The 22,622-nt window shown below is 41.7% G+C and overlaps 1 protein-coding gene and 1 long non-coding RNA gene across 3 annotated transcripts; one reads left to right on the forward strand and one right to left on the reverse strand.

Annotated features, from left to right (window-relative positions):
• Window positions 1-5,786: 5,786 nt before the first annotated feature.
• LOC124703653 lies at window positions 5,787-9,675 on the forward strand. The gene is made up of 10 exons (XM_047235878.1): window positions 5,787-5,841; window positions 6,765-6,900; window positions 7,028-7,164; window positions 7,390-7,589; window positions 7,695-7,976; window positions 8,096-8,154; window positions 8,246-8,282; window positions 8,370-8,592; window positions 8,701-8,847; window positions 8,916-9,675. Exons 2-10 carry the CDS (start codon window positions 6,777-6,779, stop codon window positions 9,342-9,344), a joined length of 1,638 nt encoding a protein of 545 aa, XP_047091834.1. The 5' UTR covers window positions 5,787-5,841; window positions 6,765-6,776; the 3' UTR covers window positions 9,345-9,675.
• Window positions 9,676-15,983: 6,308 nt separating this feature from the next.
• On the reverse strand, window positions 15,984-18,396 carry LOC124703654. Of its 2 annotated transcripts, none has more exons than XR_007003195.1 (4): window positions 17,114-18,396; window positions 16,845-17,040; window positions 16,576-16,730; window positions 15,984-16,301 (listed from the first exon to the last, which is right to left on the reverse strand). It is a non-coding gene; the product is annotated as an uncharacterized LOC124703654 (long non-coding RNA). The 2 variants fall into 2 exon arrangements; XR_007003196.1 differs by lacking the exon at window positions 15,984-16,301 and adding an exon at window positions 16,323-16,494.
• Between the last annotated feature and the right edge of the window lie 4,226 nt (window positions 18,397-22,622).

The following is a 22,622-nucleotide window of genomic DNA, read 5'->3' on the forward strand; positions in this document are numbered from 1 at the left end:
GTTTAGCGGAAATTCAATTCGGCTCTTGGGTGCATATGCTCCCTCCATCCAAAAAACATATTTCTACTTGTCAAAAAATTCTAACGAAAAATTTCGCATGTACATCTCTACAATCTATGTGCGTTCGTGCAGTTTCGCGAAAAACTGATATTTTTTGTGGTCGGTGTAAAAAAGACAAAACAAGTCTCACAAAAAGCATTATTTTTAGCACTTTTACATAGCCCAAACGACAAGTTGGTTTTTTATGGAAAAAATTTATGCCCATGTGAAGATGTACATGTGAATTTTTCGTTTGAAATTTTTTAACATTCCAAAATATATCAAAATTATAGTTCAAACAAAAGGGAGCATACGCATTCAGAAGCGAAAACATCACTCCCGTTTAGTCTAATTCAGCTGGGAGAGACATGTCTAAACTCGGCCGCCGCGTCACCCACGGCAAAGACCCCGAACACGGCCCAAGACCAAAACCGGCAGTCTAGTCGGCAAGTTTGACGAGTGACGCGACCTCAGCTGCGCCGCCGAGTCCGGCAACGGCAAAAGCCGCTCCTTTACTGACGTCCACCTCGTGGAATTTCCGTGTGGCCGACGGTGAGATCACCAGCGGCGCCCGTCCTCGTCGGGCGCAACCAAAATCTAACGGAAAGATCGGACGGCGACGTCGTCGGTCGTCGTCGCAGGCGCCTTATCTCACCTGCCCGCCACCGCCTGCCCGCCTTATCACGGCTAACAATAAAAGCAGGCAGCACCTGTCAAAGCCACCCATCGCTGCGACGCCGCCGTCGGGACAAAAAGAGCCGGGGTTGGAGATGGGATCTTGTAGGGCTGGGAACCACTACGGTATCCAAAACGGCAGGTTGGTTCTGGGGCCGTAGATAGATGGAATGATATGGAAACGACTGCCAATTCATTCTCAGTCTTGTACTTTCGAACAGAATAGAAAATGAATAGCTATACTTTTAGTCACTTTGTGGTTTCTGAACTGTGTGATGCTGAAAAAAAAGATGCTCGTTTCAGGAGTTTTTTTTCCAAGAAAGTTTCAGCACATACTCAAATTTGATATTTATCGATTTTACTCTAGTTTCAAAGGCAATGGAAAATGGTTGTCTGTGTTTTAGTCGGAGATTTTCTTAAATTTGAAAAATGCAACTGCATTTTAGAGAAACGTGCATGTCATGTATATACCACTAATGTATACTAATAACTCAATAATGCATACCATCATATCCTAGTTTCATAATCTCATCTTGTTTATTTATTTATGTATTTCTATTAAAATTAATAATAAGATATGCTATTGTACTATCACTTCTCTATTTATTATTTGTTGTGTCGCCTTAGCTTTTTTGCAAACAAAGACTATATATACCAACTATGATACTCCAAGACCTTAGATTTTCACTACATATTTTTGTGAGATATCTTCACTCCTTTGAGTTGCATTTTATGTTGGAAGACGTTTGGACATCGCATTTAAGTTTATCGTGGTATTAACAAAGCAGATGCTACATGGATACCTTATGAGAGGTGGTTGACGATGAAGACATTGGAGCACCTAGACGAGATTGCTACACGACACGATGTACCCAGGTTCGGCTCCTCTCGGTGGAGGTAAAGACCTACTTCTGCTTGATCGTATTGATGTTTATATGATTACAATATTGCCAACGGCGTAGATGGAAGCTATGGTGGCTAAGACGATGATTGGATACTTGATCTACATGATCCTAGCTAAGCCTTATATAGATAACTTAACCTAGGGAATTACATCATGCGGGTGAGTCATCTAAAACCCTAGTCGACTACCACCATTGATGCCCTTGCTTGTTCCCCACGATGGTCTTGATGGATCGACGGGGCTTCTTTATCGTGTTCCCCACGAGTTGTGTTCTTTGTGGCAGACCTGAGGACGCGGAGCACATCTTCTTCCAGTGTTCCCCGGCTCTGTTTGCGTGGAGCGTTCTGCGCTAATTGCTGGGGTGCAACTGGCGTCCGGCGAACTTTGCCCAATTTCACCATATCGTGTCCAGTTTGTCGGGGTCGCCTAGGCGGTTACTTTGGCTGCTCTTCCTGACTCAGTCTTGGGCGTTGTGGCATATTCGCAATAAGCTTACCATTGAAAGAAAGTTCTCTAACCATCCAGCTGATATCCTTTATAAAACGGATGTTTTTTTTGCAGCTATAGAGTATACACTCCAAGAGTAGGGACCAGGAGGGCCTGTGCTAGATGATCAACAAGCTTCGTGAGATATACTTCGCCGCAAGATCAAGCCCCTGACGCCTCCTGTCCTTCTGTCGCCGCCCTTTCAGTCGCCTTCGCTGGATGTTGGAGCGGAAGGGCCGTTTTCTTCCCCCAGCAAGGATGTCTAGTTTCCTTTTGCAGTGTTATTAGTTGGGCGTGTGTTGCCACCTAGTAGCTGTTGGTACTTAGCTTCTGGATCGTGTGTTTAAGCTGGTTTCCCCAGCAAGTCTGTAACTTAACTTGATGTGAACTGATGTTGGCTTTATTAATTTAAAGTTGGGCTGTAAGGCCTTTTATCTAAAAAAAAAAAGCGGGCTCCTCGAGGTGGCGACTGGATGGGCCACCCCGGTCTTGATCAATGACTCGCTCCTACGAACCTACCCGGTTGGGTATTCCTTTGCCATTAGCCCGTGAATGCGTCGGAGACTCACCGCCATGTGTTAGTTCCTTGCTGGAGAGTCGTGTTGTTGACTCTCTCTTTATGGATCATTGAAAACTTGTGTATTGACCATTTATTATAACATACTAGCAAATTCATCAAAGTTCCTTTTGCTTTCACATATTCAATCCACCTAGTCTAGATAATATATTTGATCGCAGTAAATATAGTTTGAAAACATGTGCGGTATATGGACATCTCTTTGTAAGTTTGTATAACAAAGGGACTACTTTAAATATATGGACCCTAATTTTAAAGAATTTACCTTGCTTTGTGGAACTTTGAAACCTTAGACTTTTTTTTTAAGAATTGTTTTAAGGTTGTTATCTCACTTTGTGAAACTTTGAGACCGTAGACTTTTATTTAAGAAACTGCAGACTTGTTTAGTGTTTCAGACTTTCAGGTATGCCTGAACCGCAAGAAATCCAGCTGACCTTTAAGTGACCCCACACAGATACTTTCCTCTATTTCTGGTATTTAGCTTATACTAGCTCCAAAGAGGACACCTTTGCTCGTTCCAAGCTCAGTTAGCGTAATCAACATCACTAATGCTACTAATAGTGGTAGGATATGTATACTTACCCTATTTGTGTTTGTTAGGTCAAAGGCGGCACCGCTAGCTGTTCCTAGATTTCCCACAATCCCAGGTCGATGTGAACACAGGAGTAAAAGTTAGAAAAGTAGAGCCGAAAGAAACACGGCAGAATCGTTTTCCTCTCTTTATGCTGCAGCTTGCATAGTTTCTCACGCATGCCCTCTGATATCTCAGAAATTGTATATTCCAGCCTTGTGGTATTTCCGTTCTTTTTCTGATTGAAAAAAATTCATGAATACAATGTATCCTTACAAATCAAATATTATTTGCATATTAATTCATATAATATATCCACTTAAATCTTATATATTCAGCCCCGAGTCTGATTCTGAATTAATCAGGCAACATGGTAATATTATTTGTGCTAGATTGCTCAATATGTAGCTTGTGATATGGTGGTTTAGCAAATTTTCTTTTAATGTTTCTGACAACATATAATTTCCGTTTGTGCCTTCATTACTTTTTTGTGTTCTTGTACATTGGATATTTCTAATCCAAACCAATATCAAGTGTTCTGTGACTCCCATGATTTACACACTGCCATCTTTGATCTTGGAGATGACTATACAACGTAAACATACATCACAAGAAAATGGTTGCGATCCATCGATCCTAGTATTATGATAGCTTATCAACAACCTAGATGGTTGTGCTGATTGAAGAAAGCCATTACATTTTCCTGCAAACAGAAAAGGAAAGCAGGCAATCAAGTACTAACACTTAATCCAAACTATACCGAAAAAAAAACGTATCTGCGTTTTTTGGACGACTACACATCAGCTCATCACGTCATTTTCTAATAACATGAGGTTAATTGAGTGAAACCCCCCACCCAAGAAATCCAAATATCCAACCCACTCTAATTCGATGGTTCATGAATTCAGTTGGATCTTTACAATTCCGGTCTTAAATTGCACATTAACTCATAGAATATATGCACTTAAATCTTGCATATTCAACACTGATTACTCAATAATCAATAGGCAATTGTATTAGTGCTAGATTTCTCAACTTATAGCATAGGATATGGTGGTTTGGCTATTTTTTCGTTTGATATTTCTGAGCACACATCATATTTTTTTTCCTGATTTTCATTAATGTTTTATGAAATCTTGTATGTGAGATATTTCTAGTTAAGGCCTGATAACGTGTGTTCCGGGATTTTCATAAATTGGAGAATGCCCTATGTGGTTTGATGGTTCCAAAAATAAAATTTGTTTGCAAAATCCAGACGCCGACGCAGCTCCAATGCAATGGTTCACCTTGCAAATTTAGTCTTAATTGCACACTAACTTCATCTCGTTTTTTTGCTAGAATGCTCTATTTTTCTTATAATGTTTTTGACGGTACACTTATTTTTTTGCGGTTTTCGTTATTTTCAGGGATTATTGTATATTAGATAATTTCTAGTCACAAGGTCGTCGTCGTGTGTTGTGTGGCTTCTGTGATTTTGATAATGCCTTGCTTGATTCTAGAGATGACAATACTCAAACATCCATCGAAATTAAACGGTTGTGAGCAAAGGTTAAACTTAAGCGGACCATAGGTATGGTTAGATCATCCTAGTATGATATACTCCCTCCGGTCGGAATAGATTGACGTGGATTGAAGCAAGATTGGCCTGCACGCTTAGTAGAGCAGCGTCAATTAAATCCGTCCAGAGGTAGTAGCACATAAACAACCCAAATGGTTTTCCTATTAAAGAAGTTATTTCCCTTCGCGCAAGAAAATATGGAAGTAAGTCATTGCCGACCAGCAGCTTAATCAAGCTATCCGGTCTGTCACGTCAATACCGGATACTACGAGGTCAATCTCGCAAAACCACCCCACCCAGGCAGAGCCAGAGCCCAGAGCCACAACGAGCACAACTTCGTTGCGTCTCCGGCGCCCGTCACCCACGCACACACACACGGCTTTGAAAAGAAGGAAGCGAGGAAGCAGAAAGGAAGGAGAGAAAAAAGGAACCAAAAAAAAAACAACCCCTCCTCTCTTCACGATTCCGAGTCAAAAGTTGTTACGCGGCCAGTTTCAAACCCTTTTATACGTTGCCGCTCCCTGACCTCTCTCTCTGTTCCTGCCTCAGATACAGATAGGTAGAGAAATTCCTTCCTTAGCTCGAGGGCCATGCCCAGTTCCTCCATTCCAAAGAAAAGGATGCCGCTTTAAACACCTGCTTTAAATCTCCAGTCCTGATTGATCCCGTATAAGTACTTACCTTACTCCGCGCGAGTTTCCGCCATGGAAAGGGAAGGCAGGCAGAGACGGCCTTGTTCGAGATAGATACGGAGAAGAGAGGGAAAGGTTTTGGATCGGACGATGAGTAAGAACCGGAATTAATGGTGAGAGAGACCGGAACGAAGCAGTCTCTGTTGGTCTCCCTTCTGGTTGTGCCGGCTTCAAGAGCGTCGCCAAGGTGTGGTGGTGCGGCGAGAAGAGCAGCCCCGCCGGATATGCTTCCGAGGGAGGAGGCGACGTCTGGAAGATAAAAGCTTCGAACCTGGTAACGATCTTCGTTTATGTTCCCTCTCTGCGATTTCTCTTGGACGCTCCGCATTACAGATTTCGGTAATCTAGTTCTAGTCTCCATCTCTCTGTTCTTGAGTTTCCAGAACTTGAACTGAATTTCTTCTGTAACGTGAATCGGGGGTTTGTTTACTCTGTTCCCTCCGTTCACTCGATTGCCGTTGAAGTTTCAGAGGGGTTTTCGTAGGATTTAATTACGTTCTAGCCTTCTTCTAGGGGGTTCTTTCCGTTCGGGAGTCGGGAGATTGGCACTGCAATTTGCAATACTACGAAGAAGAAGAGTTTCATTGGAAAGAGAGGAACACCGAACTACTTCTGATCCTAGCCGTATGTATCTGAATTCTATATTCTGAATTCAGTACAGATTTTTGAGAACTTGAATGTATTTTTTATACTGTATTTTCTATACTACAATACTCTCTCTTTCACTCTCCCTCTCAAATATCAATTAACGCGGTGAGTGAGTAATAGTTCGATACTCCTAGATCATGAATTAAGCACCGCCATGATTTTTGCAATATTCGCAAGTAAATCGCCATGTCTCCAAGATTTCGTCCTTATGTAGTAGAGCGGTGTACTCCTCCTACTCAATTAATGCCATGCGTTCTTCATGTCCAGTATCCGGAGGATTTTGTCTGTCTCGCAAGCCGCAACTAATGTTAGCCACGGTAAACAAACACTACAAGTATTCCACAGACGTTAAAAACCAAAGTCATCTTTTCCAAAAGTTGGTCCGAAGCGGCGGCAGTTTTCTTCAGAAATTAGGCAGAGGAGAGAAACTTCAGATGACATGGAAAGCACTCGGTGGCAGGTTGATCTGCGTATTGTCTTACTACACCTACGCATCCCTGTTTCAGTAACACTGCGAGCACATGCAGAGATCTAGTGATAGCTTTTGGTTTCTTCTCCTTTGTGTTGGTCCGGATGAAGTTGGAGAGTAATGTTTGGAGCTTTTCTCATGGCAGCTTACCGGCGACATGGAATCGAGGAGATTGGAGCGGTTACTGTTGCTGCTTTGCTTCTTTGCAGCCATCACATGCGCGCAAGCGCAGGCCCAAGCCACTGTACAACCATCCAAAAGCTCACCCCACAGTGGAGCAGGTGAATAGCCTTGATCTACCACCTCATGAAACCTTCCGGATATTATTTTACGTTTCCAGTTATTAACATGCAAGTTAAGTTTGGTTTTGAAAGGTAATTGATCCCTGTAATTGTCTGTGTTGATCAGCAGGTAAGGTTTTGTTGGAGACGGGTAATAATAGATCGGATAGCGACCTTTCGAGGAGAACGAGAAGAATCGACCCTCTTGATGGCTTAAGGAAGTATGTGGGAGGGTATAACATCACAAACCAGCACTATTGGAGTGTAAGTTCTATTCTTCTCTAAATACAATCTGAAGAGCCATACACACTGCTTTGCTGTAATCATACTGATTTGCTGATAAAAATAACTAGTACTTAATTGATACCAGAAATGGCTGATTTTGTGGTGTATCATGCTCATGATCGTGGCATAAAGGGATGATGCTTATCCTAAGTTTCCTTTTTAAATGTGCAGAAAACTGATTGTCATTGTTGTTTACTTTTTCAGTCAACCATATTTACAGGTAGATTCGGATATATCATTGCGGCGTTATGGGTTATCGGTGGTAGTCTTTTTGCGGGGTTTCTTCTTGTTTCGAAGATTTTCTTCGCCGAGAGGAAAGAAAGATATGGTGTCATTGACAATTTTCTTGATAAATACCACATTTTGTCTGTGATATGTCTCATTCTTCTTGCAGCTTTTGCCATGTAAGTTACTCAGCTCAGCTCAGCAATAATCCCATCGAATTACAGTAAAAAAAAATCCCATCGAATTCTCATTTGCTGTGACTAAACTAGTTGCTTTATTCGCAGAGTTGCATCATCAATCGCACTTTACGGCGCTGTAAGATTTCATTCTAGAGCAGAGTCCATCAAAGAGATCGTTGGTAGAACTGCGTTTGAGGCGGTGGCGACGATATACAACATTACAGGAGCCATTGAGAGGATGGAAAACACGTCAAGGCTATACAGTAACAGCAGCAAAGCCTTCGATCATCTGAACTCAACAGTACAGACACTCAACTCTGAAGCCGTAGAGATTCAGGAGAAGGCCGAGAAGAACATGCGCTTGGCCAGCAAAGGCATCAACACACTGTAAGATATTTTCGCAGGATAGACATGATTTTGATACAGTACTACATTACTAGTTTTTGAATTTATTTTAGGAAACCGCCTTATCATCAAGGTAACTAATACAGCTGATTAATTTTCAGGGAAGCTGTCACCATTTCAACCGTGACGCTGAATCTTGTCGCGGTTCTTGCATTGCTAGGTAAGTTGATCATAGTGAAATGTTTCTAAGTGAGAAAACGTGTCTTACATATAGCTGACAAGTAAATTAACACACTGTTTCTGTATTGTAGTGGCAAGACCTCTAAGGCTACATAAATTGTACTACTTGTGAGTATCCTTCAACACCCATTAGAAGCTGAAAAACCTTCTTAAATTTCAGACAATATTCTGATGACGACAATCTGTTTGCAACAGGTGCATAGCCTTGTGCTGGGCACTGACAGCCCTCTTTTGGATGTACTTTGGACTGTATTACTTCTTCGACAAGTTTGCGGGCGACACGTGTGCGGCCCTCGAGGAGTACCAGCTGAACCCCAAGAACAGTACTTTGGGCACCATCATACCCTGCAGCGAGAAGCTGTACGGAGGCATGATCCTGCACAATGTTAGTGCAGGAATCCACGACATCATAGACCAGGTAATCAACAAACTGTGTAAAAATCTCTCAAGCTGCGTTTAGAAGCAGAAGAGACAGAGCTGGTAATTGGTATGCATCCAGATTGTTTCTGAATATTGATTTCGACAGGTGAATTCCAACATCTACTCGATCAAGTCGCAGTACGGCGTGAAGCAGCTAGACTACATCTGCAACCCGTTCACCGGGCCGCCGGAGTACAGGTACCGGCCGGAGAACTGCGCCTCCGGTGAAGCCACCATCGGTGATATCCCTCAGGTAAGCAAACAATACCCATCTGATCTTGACATGGCATTGATCATTGTTCTCACCTTCTTGTTCTGAAGATCCTGAAGAGGCTGACCTGCTCGGTTCTGGGCGGCGGCGCCAACTGCGCGCCGGCCGAGCTCTCGTCGGCGATCGACTACGACAAGGTGCAGACGTACACGAGCTCCATCCAGAACGTGCTGGACATCTTCCCGGGCACGGAGCGGCTGGTGAGCTGCGAGCTGGTGAAGGCCGGCTTCGCTGACATCGTGGGCAACCAGTGCGCGCCGCTGCGGCGTGGCGCGCGCGCGACGTGGGCCTCCCTCGCCGCGCTGTCTGCGGTCATGGCGCTGCTCGTGCTCGCCTCGGCGGCGCTCCGACGCCGCTACGCCGCCGACGACCGCCACTCGGTGAGGCATCTCACCTCGTCGTCCAACTCGGAGACGTCGGAGACTGAGTTCGCCGAGATGCACGCCAAGACAATGCGAGTTAAGGTCGTCGGGCCGTGATCGGGAGAGCGAGATCAAATTCTTTTTGCTGTGCTCTTTGCTCTTTGCAGGGGAGAAGTTGAGAGGCAGAGAGATAGTATACAGCCGGCGGGAGAGACTGATCCCGGAGAGATCGTCCATCGCCGGCGCGCCATTGACGCGAAATGTTTGGTTCCTTTTTGTGGGTGGTCTGGAGAATCCAGCCATACACCGTGCGCTTCGTATAGCGGTATAGGAGAGGAAGATGAGAAATTGGTTTAATCATGTATATGGTCGGCAAAAATTATGATAATTGTATAAAAAATAAACATAGTTCATTTTACTTAGCATAATCATAGCCCAGTTTATTCTTGGGCTGAACTACGCAGCGGCGCCGCAAAAAGTTGTACCGTGCGGCGGCTTACTGTGGACGCTAATTGCCGAACTCTGAATGCGCGCAGTCAGTTCACGCTCTAAGTCAAAAAGCGAGTACGCCAGCTACAAGGCAGGCTTCCGAATCAATCACGCCGCTACCCACTCGGCTGCATAACTCCAGCTAGCAATTTTGTGCGCTCTAGCTTCTTCTCAATTGACCACAGATTTACACATATCACACCTATATCTTGTAGTACAAAAGCTTTCGGTTAAATGATTTTGTGTTGGTCTTTTCATATTAAAAAAAAATTGTAAGTCTATCTAAATTTAGATGTATCTAGATACTCTTTAGTGTATCTATAGATACATCCAATTTTAGACAAATCTCCGATATTCCTTTTTTTAACAGAGGGGGTATATATTTTTCAAACGAATGCTGTAGGAGAAGAGTATTCGATATTAGCAACCAAATTTTTATAAACTATTGTTAGATTAAGTGGAAAAAACTACATGTTTTCAATATTGACAACCAGATTGTTTATAAACGGCTGCCACTGCCAGTTTAACTGGAAACAACTACCCGGTTTTCGATATTAGCAACCAGATTGTGTATAAATGGCTGCCAAATTAATTGAAAACAACTACCGGGATTTTGATATTACCAACCAGATTGTTTATAAATGGCTGCCAGGTTAAATGGAAATAACTAACGAGTTTTCAATATTAACTACCAGATTATTTATAAACGACCGCGCCAAGTTAACTGAAAACAACTATCGGATTTTTGATATTAACTACTTTGCACTAGATTGTTTATAAATGGATGCGATGTTAATTTGAAACAACTACCGGATTCTCGATATTAACTATTGGATTGTTCATATATGGCTACCAGTATGTTTACAAACAACTACTCCATCCGGTCCATAATATGTGTCGGCCTCGGAGGGAGTACAAGATTTCCAGTGTATCGACACCAACAACGACTAACTTAATTATATGGCAGCATAGAATGCTTCTAAATAGAATCTCATAAGAAGACACTAATTTGTATAAGAAAAGTATTGTTTGGAGCTTTTGAGGAAACGAAAAAAGTACCGACATTAGTGTTCTACTCCCTCCGTTCTTTTTTAATTGACTCAGATTTAGTACAACTTTGTACTAAATTTGAGTCAATTAAAAAGGAACGGAGGGAGTATTATGCATGCAAAATATCCCTTTCGTACTATCTCCATGCATCTAGATTTCTAGAGATTAGGGAGTGTATGAAAAATAGCTTATGCTGTACAACCATAGCAGGCTAGGCAGATATTACAAGTTTACAACGTCAGCAGATTACTGTACGGTAGCTTTTCTGTAGCAGGCCTTTTAGCTTCACATGTATACCAGTAGCATCTCTAGCGGAGGAGGCTCTGCTGCTCTGGCGCCTATGGGCCCCTATAGCAGGCCTGGTAGGTCGCGTCCGTGAAATCAGAGGCCCGAACCAGAGAGTGCCGCACGAGGAGATGTGAGTGCAGCGCCGGGGGAACTGCTATACGCCGACCTGGTCGGCGCGTGCGGCGTGCCGCACACCCCCAGCGACCAGGTCGGGTAGTTTGGGACGCGGCCCATTAGCTCAGGTACGTTTTCTTTTCTTCTTCTCTTTCTTCTGTTTTTTTTCTGTTATTAATATTTTTCTTTTTCAAAATCTAACATTTTTTATGAAATTAATTTTCAAGATTTTTTTCAAAATATGAACATTTTTAAATTCAACAGTTTTAAAATTTGAACGATTTTATATTTTGAATATTTTTCAAAAAATTATATTTTTCAAAATTTGAACATTTTCACGTTTGAACGGTTTTTTAATTTGAACGGTTTTTAAATTTGAACATTTTTCATGTTTGAACAATTTTCAAGTTTGTACGATTTTTAAATTTGAACGGTTTTTAAATTTGAACATTTTTCATGTTTGAACAATTTTCAAGTTTGAACGATATTTAAATTTGAACGGTTTTTAAATTTGAACATTTTTCATGTTTGAACAATTTTCATGTTTGAACGATTTTTAAATTTGAACGGTTTTCAGATTTTGAACGGTTTTTTATATTTGAACATTTTTTAATTTAATTTTTTAAAATATTTCTATTTTTCGAATCTGAAAAATAAAAGTAAAAAAAGGAAACAGAAAAAACGAAAGAAAAACGAAAAAAGAAAACAGAAAAAAGAAAACAGGAAAAAAAAGAAACAAAAAATAAGAAACAAAAAAGAAAAGATAATTCGAAAAAGGAGGCAGCCCGCACCTAACTGGGCCGGCCCGTACCCCGCGCGGGGGTGTGCGGCGCGCGGTACGCGCCGACCTGGTCGGTGTATAGGGTTTGCCCAGCGCCGGCAAGTAGATTTTCCCTTTATTCTTTACCACGACGTAAGAGCAACTCTAGAAGACTTTTAAGGCCTGGTTCTTTTAGGGTCTGTTCGGTTCTGGGATAGACTGGAATGGAATGGAACCGTTCTATTCCTAGAACTCATTCTTGCGTTCGGTTTGGGGATGGAATGGAATGGAACGGTTCCTTGGAATGGCATATTCCCTCCAGATGCGGAACCAACCCGTCCGGCCGATTTGGCCGGACCAAGTGGAACGGGTGACTATCACATGCTGATTAATTAAGTTTAGCAATAATTAACCAAATTTAGCAGTAATTAATCAAGTTTAGCACTACTTAATCAAGTTTAGCAAATAATTAATCGAGTTTAGAATAATTAATCGGGTGATTATCTCACCCATTCCATTCCATTCTCATCCCATTCCAAAACCGAACACAAGAATGGAACCGTTCTGTGACAATTTTTTTTGTCAAACCGAACACAGGGATGGAACGGTTCCGTGCTAGTGGAATGTTCCATTCCATTCCACCCCATCCCCAAACCGAACACACCCTTAGGTTCTGGCTTGGACAGAAACCACTCTGACCGTCCGGCGTGAGCTGCCCAAAGAAACAACCAAGGAAACAGATCATGAAAAACTTAAGTCCGATTCTTTCAGCTTAATTTCACTATCCTAACTTATTTTCCAAGTTGTGTGATTATTAAGATCTAATCCTCATGGACTTAATATGTGTTGAAGTAACTATCTGAATTATTTCAATCCGTTTTTTTCACACATATGTTCCGAAGTTGGGAGGTGCTGACTTCTCCCAAATATGAAGGAAACGGTGAAGCTGGATGCGTTCGGAAATGGGTTAAAATGAAGTTCTTTTCAACTTAAGCTTAATTTGACCAGAAGCTACTCTAAAAATCCAAACAAAATGGCTCTAAAAGAAGTGTCTAAAATAGTTTTAGAAGAACCCCTAAATTTCTCGAGAGACCATATAAACTCCAACAGAAAGGACTTGCCACCCAGGGATATCCTACCTAAAGTGACACATATGCACATCGGTTAAAGGAAATTACTCTAAAGAAATGGGAGGATGTCATTATTTGAGCAAACAAATAGCAATGATAGTGATTTGAAACTTCAAAAACTCATTTTTTTTTAATCCAAGTCAACTCACAACCCCCCAAAAAGTCAACATAAAATGTCAACCAAAAAAATGACGACAAAAATTTCAATATAAAATTATGGAATTGGTTTTATAAACAATCTCATTTTGACGAGAAAGACAAGCTGAAATGTGATTGTCAAGCTTGTATATATCGATGAATGACTGAGAGGGGGATGTGGTGTAGCTAGCCTAGTGTAGCAAATTGTCTCTCTAAACTTCAAGTCCATACCATAATAATTCAACGTTCTATATTTGAAACAAATACAAGTTGACAACTTTTAAACCTACCAATTTAAAATTTACAATTCAGGTACAATCGACACTTAATCAACAAAATGGACCTCATAAGCATCATATCAACCCACAAATGGTTATCGTCATAGCAAGTTTATCTTCCCAAATAGATGATCATCCATAATCCAAAAATAATGTAATGGAAAGGAAAATAAATCCATTGTAAAGATCACGACAGAAGAAAGTTCACATATTGCTTATTATTATGAGCATCACACACATCACCATTCACATTGTGGTTATCAGTGTCATTGCTATATACACTTGATCCACTACAACATGTCCTATAAGCCAAGATCTCATAGTGATTTCCTAAACGCTCTTACCTTCTCGTCCATATCACACTAGGGTATATCTTGATCCAAGCATCATCGAGCCCTTCTCGTTCATTTACTTCTATGCCCTTTCTTCAAATTCCTCTCACCGAGGGTAAGCCTATGTTCCCCAAAGATAATCTTGTGTGCCTCCATTTCCTAAATGTGGGTATCATACTTCTCTAGGTTATGCTTCTTAGCCAACTCCATCTTTGCTTGAAGATTCTTCTCCGCCATCTCCTTCCTTGCCTCGATCGTCCCATCAAGCTTCTCCCTCATGGAATCAAACCTTTTATTTTCTCCTCAACCTCTTACTGGCCTTCTTCATCCTTCTAACATCCATTTGTTTCAGCCTAGAATATGACTCTCATGCCCCCTTTCATCATTATATCCTTCATCGTCAATTATCTCACTAGCATCATCGTCGTGTTCTTAAGATGATGGAATACAACTCTCTTGCTTCTTTGTGGGTTGTCCCCATTCCGGAAATCTTATTTTGGGTTTCTTCCACTTCGTGCCAAATCGTTGAGGGATACATGACCTTAAAAATATAAAAATATCTTGATCTTCCCCTAAGTTAGAGGATATAGGGGTGTTTCTACATGGTCTATTTTTAGGGGGTGGTTTATTTTCTATTTTATTTTTAGGGGTGGTTTCCTTTTTTATGTTTATTTTTTTAATTAGACTTCCATGTTATTAAAGGTTGGTTTCTTTTTCTACTTTTAGGATATGTGGTTAGTGGGCACATAAATGTCCATACTTGATAGACTAACATGGGTGTCTAATTGAACTCGTAGTAAAGTGCGAAGAAAATGAAGACGTATGTTTTTATTTATCATTACATTAAACGTATGACATGTTTCAAAAATATTTCATAAGGTGTATTATGCAATTCCTCCAAAATATTATTTTATACATATATATTTTCTATATTTTCAAAACTCCATGGTTCATGATTATGATGATTAAAAAAATCATTTTAGTAATGATTAATCAAACTAGGGCACATGCCCGATTAGTTTTGTGGTGCGGCGGGTGTTTGCATTTTCCCTATAGAGAGAGGATATGCATGCATGTGGACATTTGATACTTTCTGATAATATTCTTCCACAAAAATTAGTACCACTAACTTAAACGTTGATGCAGAATACCAAATAAAACATGCCAAAATAGTTATTACAATGTGGCAAGTAAGTGACAAGGATTTGGTAATTATGGATGATTTTTTTCCGGCTAAACATGACGAAACAAGTTCTACTTTCGAAACCCTCACCGGCAAAAAGTAAATAGTAAAAATGAAATATCATCAACATTAGTAGTTGAAGAGTTGAAGGTTTTCCTTCCACCATGGGCTGCTCCCAATGCGGCCCAAATTATATGTTTTTTATTTTTTATTTTTTATTTTTCCTTTTTTTTTCTTATCTTCTATTTTCTATTTAGCCTTTTCTTTTCAAAAAAATTTTATGTGTTTTATTTTCTATTTTATTTTTCAATATGAACATTTATGTTACATGAATAGTTTTCTGAAAAGAACATTTATCATCTTTGAATGATTCTAGTTTTGAATATATATGTTATGTGAATGATCTAAATTTGTTTTATATTATTTGAACATTCTAATATTTGAATGATGTTTTAAAGGAACACTAATCTTATTTAAAAATGGAAAACTATTCTGAAAATAGTAATAACAACATTTTTTGACACAAAATTATTATTAACATTTATATTATTTAATTAAAAAACTACGAAGGGTTTTTCACAACATAAATTTTCAAATATGAAAAAAATAATTATAAAACTAAAAAGAAAGGAGAAAGTGAAAAATAAAACATAAAACATAAAACAAAAAAAATAAAATGTAAAAAATAAAAGGAGGAAAAGAAAGTAGACATAGAAGAGAGAAAAAGAAACATAGATTAAGAAATAAAGAAATATTAGAAAAAAAAATTAAAAGAAAAAATAAAAGGAAAGTAAAACAAAAGGTAAGCAAAAAATAATCGAAAATAGAAACCTGGGAAAACCACGAAGAAACCCTGCGTGAATGAACTAAACTAGGAAGTGTTGGCGCGGCGCACGCCGCGCCCATGGGTTGATATTGATGTTTGCAAAACTTAACACTAATGACAGGACTACACGTTAATGAATATACTTTATGGAAATAAAATACGATAAGATTGCATCTAGAGGGTATATTTTTCATAGTCAGTCAAAAGTAGCTTATGAAGTACAATGATGATGCAAGAGTTTTCTTTCTTGTTAGTTCATACACTGGGCGTCACTGATTGACATCAGTTTCATATGCCAATAGCACCTGTGAAACACCAAAGTGTACAGCCCACGTAGAGCTGGTGTTGGCAATCTGGGGCGTCGTCTTCAGTGTTCTGAAGATATCTCCAGCATTGCCCATCATGCTGCAGTCTGTGGTGACCTCTTCATCCCCAGCATCCGGGATCGGCTACACCTTGTTGTCGTCTCCACCCCACACGCTTTCCCTGAAAAAATCAATGTTCCATGAGATTTTGTTTCATCGTTGTGTTTCTGCTTTTTTTTTCTATTTGTTCCAAAAACTGGCAGTAGCACTGCCGTTGTTATAGTAGCAAAGGCCACTCTTTTCTGAGAAACGGTCAGGACAACTGCTGGTGTATGTTTGGTTTCCAGTGAAGAACAGAACAAAGTATGCAGTATCTTCAAAATAAATTTAATGTGTCGGTAATCGGGTTTAACATTTGATAGATAAAAAATATTAGTTGTAGTTTGCCGTCTCACCAGTATGGTTAGGCGATGAGCCAGCGAAATAGATTTTAGTCATTTTGGTGATGTTCATTCCCAGCTAATTAGTTAGCTTCTTGAGAGAGATCTCAAAACCTTAGACCATCTTCACTTCGTCGAGCTTTGCATCACCATCGTCAAATGAGGCATACCTGATCATTGTAAATGGTGAAGAGATTTTGATCAGTTCAGGTATGTGTTGACTTAACTGTAACATCATACGTATAAATATATATAGTATGAAGAAGCAAAGGAAATATACTTACATGACCTTCATCCTCATATTGGCCTTCTGATTCACCGTTCCTCTATGTATAATGGAATGCTTCTTAATTTTATACCTTATGATCTGGTACTCCATCCGGTAGATTATCAGAATGTTGTTGCTTGATTCCAGTATCAGCGACGACCAGAATTTGTATAAGTCAGCTGACAGAAAGTGTTATGCATGCCTCCTATGTTCTGTGAAATTCAATATTCAGATATTAAAAATATACGCCTTTAAGGAGGCCATTGTAAACACGCATCTTCAGACCTTAGGAATGGAGGAATCGAGCATGCACACCAGGGAGACCAATTTGTTCCTATTGATTGAGTCACCGACGAAGAGCAGCCTCTTGTTTCTGAGCTTTGAAGTACTTTTCTTCACAGTTTAACATGTCATAAAATAAGAACAGGATGGAAAATTCTGACAGCCCATGATCTTTCACTTTCCATCGGTTTCTTTGTGTGTTTTCTTTCTAGTCGTGTAGCAGAGCAATCATATTACTGTTCCAATATGACTAACAGTTGGTTGTCTCTGCTGTACTTATTTTCTGTATTATTTGAATTCAGATAGAGAGCAAGCAAAGATTTACCCTCAAAGAGTTGAATTTCAAAACTGTCACCATCAAAGATTCGATATGCAAATAATTCTATTGTCAGATATGTAGCTAGCCTTATGGAATTGCATGGAGAACTAAGGAGGACAAAATAGGAAAAATCTTTTAGTGTCCATTAGTTTTACCGCTAAACTCTGTTTTTTTTAGAAAACACTGACCTCTCGTTCAGCAGAGCATTCAGATTAGTTCTGGAATTTTAACAACTGTTTTATTCTTTACTTGTCTTGCTTTCTTTTCTTTCAGCTGCAGACCAAGAAAAAAATCACCTTCAAAACTACTTAATTTTTTCACTGTATTAATGCATTGTATATGATATATCCTTATCGCAGGTACAGAAATAAAGCCACTAAATTCGCACCTCATGTGATAAAATTCTGTTCGGCGATAAAGTGTTAACAATGAGGGCAATTTCATCATGTTATCAGATGGACTAAGCAAGAATACTTACTCAGATAAGCAGCGTGCAAAACCACCCTTCGTGTGTAAAAATGTAAAACATTATTTGGAATAGTGTGAACAAAATACAACAACCATGCAAACTTTTGTCCTTGTGTAAATATAGTTCCCAAGAAACAACTACAAAGGGAACGGATATAAACCGTTTAAAAAAATTTGTAGACTGTATTAATAAATGCACACCACACAAAACATTAGCAGAGTTCCAATCTTGTCGTTCTCGTCTGCCTAAACAGTTAGGTCATTTACCGATGTAGATGGCTTGGCAACTTTAAGAAAAGGTAGATACTTTGAGTCTCTAGTGAGAACATTAGTTCGTAAACTTTGCAAGTTCAAGTATCTCCTCCCAACTCCCAAGTAGAAAACTGATTAAGCATGAACTGTTCCACAGAAATGAAATTATCCAATACGCATGCATTTTTCCACTGAACTGGTACTATAATCAGTGATTGTCGGATCATAATCACTGAGCCAATCTGTATTTCCCATGAGCATGGGTCTACAATATCATTCTTGCATAACCATACGTTCTAGAACATAATGTAGTTCGATTTCCTTTCAAAATAGCTGTATTCCCCCCAAAGTAATGAGCAAGAAGTGGTTTCATTTACTACATGTCAAACCAAAATAAGTTGAATACTAATAACTACAGGCTCAAGAAGTTACTAATTAGCTCGCTTGTCTGCAGTAAGTAGAAAAGGTGATATATCAGTAGCTGAGTTAATATAATCTATTGACCACAAAACAAATGAGATGTTAAAATGTGGAAGATACATCCTTTTAACACCAGGCACAGTCATTTAGAACAGATATTTGATGATCTTTCAAATATGCAGTAGCTACTAATTTCAGAAGACACACAAGCTGATAGTGGATTATCAATCAAAATCGAGTTGGCATCTCAATAATCAAGGTCCTCCTCAAGCCCGTTCCCTGCCGACTTGGCAAAAGTGATAGGACGTCTCTGAATATCTTGCTTTCTTAGTGCTAATAGCTCATCACCGCACCAAAAATACAGGCAAACCTACCAGTACACTGGAATTGAAGAGAGATGGAGAAAAAAAGCAATACTCGCCTGATGCGCTGCCCATACTCCACATCTTCGATTTAGCCCGCTCATCCAATTTGCCCTGTTCACCAAATAAAAATCCCCAAAAATCAACATTGTAACATAAAAAAGGAAAGCGTGTGAAAGAAAAAAAAAATGTTTACAATAACTTTCTCTCTACCTCTCCCTCTGATTTGAAAGTCGAGTTCAAGATGGAGAGAATTTTTAAACAAATAAAAGAAAGAGAAAAACCTATCTAACCAGCCAGCCCATCCTTTCTTTCCTTCCCAGCCTAGCCGGACCAAACCACCTGGCCAGTACCCCTTGGCTGATCCTTCCATTTCGTTACAACAGAGGGGAGCACAAGAGGAGCTCCTCTGAAGTCTGAATCCTATCGTCGCCACCAGACCGCGCTCTAGCTCTCACTCTGCTATAACCTGGACGCGGTCACGCGGAGAAGCCCCTGCACGCCATCCTCCTTCTCGCCCTCCTTTTCCCACTCATCCACGCAAACAAAGAAGAGAAAAGTTCAGTTAAGGTTCAGTTAAACCTCACCGGAGTTTGCCTCGGCGTCGCTGTTTCCCGCCGTCTTTGGCCGCGCTGAGCACGGGGATGAAATCCCCATTGCTCAGGATTCCTCGTCGCTGAAGATCTGGAGCCAGGAGGCTGTAGAACGTCGACTCCGACCTCGCCGGCAGCACGGACACCGCGGGAAAAATCCGACATCGGAGATCAAGTTCAGGTGGCGCCTCAGCGTCTCCATCCTCGTCGGTCGCCCCGCTCTCGTCGCCGTCGAGGACGTTGGCGACGCGGCCGTCTCTGGCGATGCTGCACCCGTCACTGAATGAGAAAGAGGAGACCAGAGAGAGAAAACCAAGAAAAGAGGGAACGTTCAGGCAGACGTGGGTGGCGGCGGCCTGCTGGAAGTCGACGGCGCCGACGCAGATGGAGGCCTGGCGCGACGTGCGCTGCTGGGGAGGGGAAAAATTATGGCAACGGGGTTGAGGCGGGCAGCGGCGACATGGCGGAGCGACGGGGTCGACGCTGATGGTAGTCTGACGGGGCGGGCGGGCGGCTTGCGTGCCTTGGAAGAGAAAAAGGTGAGATAGAGAAGGGAGATATGGGCTGCCTAGATTGTTCGATGGTCGATCCCACGTTCATTGCAGCACCGCTTTGACCTATCCTCCACCGCTTTGACCGCGGGAGGAGAGAAATAGAGCGGCATGGCATATGCACTGAAGGAAAAAAAAAAGAAACTACAAACTAAACCATGATATCTACGGTGGTAAAGTTAACGTGTCAATCGCTAATTGGAAAAAACGTATAGGTGAACAGTTGCCCAATCGCTGTGGTAACAGCAAACACCTTCAGCTTTGATATATAGTAAATGTGCCGACCCTAAACACCCAACAATTTGTGTAGGACGCATTCCATCCCACGATTGAGCGCCAAATACGGAACCTATAAGGGCGCTTCGGTCTTTTGTGTTGGTGTTTTGTTGTGGTTTTTTGCTGGTTTTTTGGTTCAGATTTTTTTTCTAGTGCTATATTTGACTTTTTAGGTTATTTTTGAAAAAAATTCAGATCGAAAGAAAGTTTAGATTTGAAATTTGTTAGTTGAAAACTATTCAAAATTTAAAAATGCTTTTGTTTAATTATACATTTTTTAAAAATATTCACCTTTAAACATTCTTTAGATTTATAACTCTCATGTTTTAAAAAAATGTTTAGTAGATCTGAAAAATAGTAAAAAGAAACAAGAAAAACTCCAATGGAACTAAAAGTACCTTAATGGGCCGCGACTGAACTAATTCCCTGACCATACCTGGCCATGGGCAACCCGGCCATAAAAACTCAAGCCTAAGACAAGCAATGGGGCAGGTTTGGTCGGGTCAACCGAACCTAGACCCATGCCGATCACCTTTATTGGGCACACCTGTGACCCACGACCATACCCATGGGTAAGGAATGAGACCCATCCCAAACCCATCGGGCAACCCGACCCTAAAAATGGAGAGTTTGACGCAACCAAATATTTAGAACACATCGGCACATTGTTGGGCTGCCAGGACAAAGAGTGGTGTGTTCCCGTTCATGGCTTTGTGACTGCAAATAGTACTAATATGCACATGTTTGGTATCGGGATAGAAGAGTTTTGTGTGTAAACGATGTATACTGTATACATGCATAATGTATGTGTATCATAGCCCACGTACCATACAAAATAATTCAATTGTTTTAATTAGTAATATTAATCGGGTGATTCATTGGGCAACCCATGGGCATAGACTGATACCCATGCCCGACCCACGACTAATCGGGTTGCCCATGGATCGTTTCCATAGGTGAACATCGAGACCATACCCTACCCGTTCGGGTTGGGTGCCCATGGACAGACGTACCATGGGTCGAAATGCCGGCATGACTCAAGCCTATGCTTAGAAATGTTGGCCCAACAGTTGGGTTGGGCCGAATGTGGGTAGCCTGGAAACACCGTTTTACACTACGGCCTGGCCCATGGCCCGACGAGCTTGGTGGGTATTTGGTCGGCCGGGCTGGGCTTGGGTCTAAATTTTCAGCATCGGGCTTTCCTCGGCCCGGCCCTAGGCCCAATATCCCTGACACGCATGGGGTATGCGGGTCAGCCCTAGCCCGGCCCATCTATGAAGTCCTTCCTCCAAGAATCGATCGGTCATTAGGGCATCTCCAACCGAGCGACCCAAACGGACGCGCTGGGCCGTCCGATTTGGGCCGTTTGGGTGGCCGAGCGGAGGCGCGGACAGCGGCCCGCGTCCGCGTGTCCTTTTGGGTCGCGCGCTACGCCCAACGCGCTGACGCAACGCATAATCGGAGAAACACGAAAACAAAAGAAAAATGGCAAATTGAAACGAAATTTGATTAAACATATGCCCTATTTTGGGCAAATTTGTACATAGCCCTATTTTTGGGCAAATAACTAACAAAAGAAGTCCCTATATGGGCTTTAAAATTTAAACTAATAAAAACCCTCTATTAGGGTTTGGTTGGCGGCGCGGTGGCCGCCGGTGCGCCGCCTAGCCCCTGTGGGCGTCGTCGGCGTCGTCGTCGTCGTGGACGACGTCCCCAGGTGGCGAGGCACTGTTGTGGCTCGACCGCGCCGGGGACTCCGGCCACGGAGACCACAGGGCATCCTCCCAGGCCGAGTGGGGGTCCGGAGCGACCCGAGGATGCGGTGGCGCACGGAGCAGCGCCTCCTCACCGAGGCGGCTGCCGCCTCTCTGCCGGGCGCGGCGCCTGGCCTCCTGGCGCCGCTACTCCTCCGCGCGGCGCCTGGCCTCCTGCCGCCGCTGCTCCTCGCGACGCTCCTCGTCGGCGCGACGCCTGGCCTCCTCCCGCCGCGCCGCTTCCTCCTCCTCCCGTCGAGCCTGGCGGGCCTGGGCGTAGAGCTCCCAGCCCTCGGCTTCCTCCACGGCCTGCCGGGCCGCTTCCTCTATCTCGGAGGTGCGAATGGCCGCATGGAGGTGCGGCCATTTCGCGTCCTCCTCCGCCGCTGAGATGAGTGATACGTCTCCGACGTATCGATAATTTCTTATGTTCCATGCTACATTATTGATAATATCTACATGTTTTGTACACATTATATGTTATATTTATGCGTTTTACGGAACTAACCTATTGACG

Source organism: Lolium rigidum, chromosome 3 (assembly GCF_022539505.1).
Source record: "Lolium rigidum isolate FL_2022 chromosome 3, APGP_CSIRO_Lrig_0.1, whole genome shotgun sequence".
NCBI lineage: Eukaryota > Viridiplantae > Streptophyta > Magnoliopsida > Poales > Poaceae > Lolium > Lolium rigidum.

Excerpts from the sequence above, each read along its gene's own strand:
- LOC124703653 (XM_047235878.1), top strand. The coding sequence starts at position 6,777 with ATGGAATCGAGGAGATTGGAGCGGTTACTGTTGCTGCTTTGCTTCTTT. Across the intron at positions 7,977-8,095 it reads AGCAAAGGCATCAACACACT|GGAAGCTGTCACCATTTCAA; the intron begins GTAAGATATTTT and ends ATTAATTTTCAG. Across the intron at positions 8,283-8,369 it reads CTACATAAATTGTACTACTT|GTGCATAGCCTTGTGCTGGG; the intron begins GTGAGTATCCTT and ends TGTTTGCAACAG.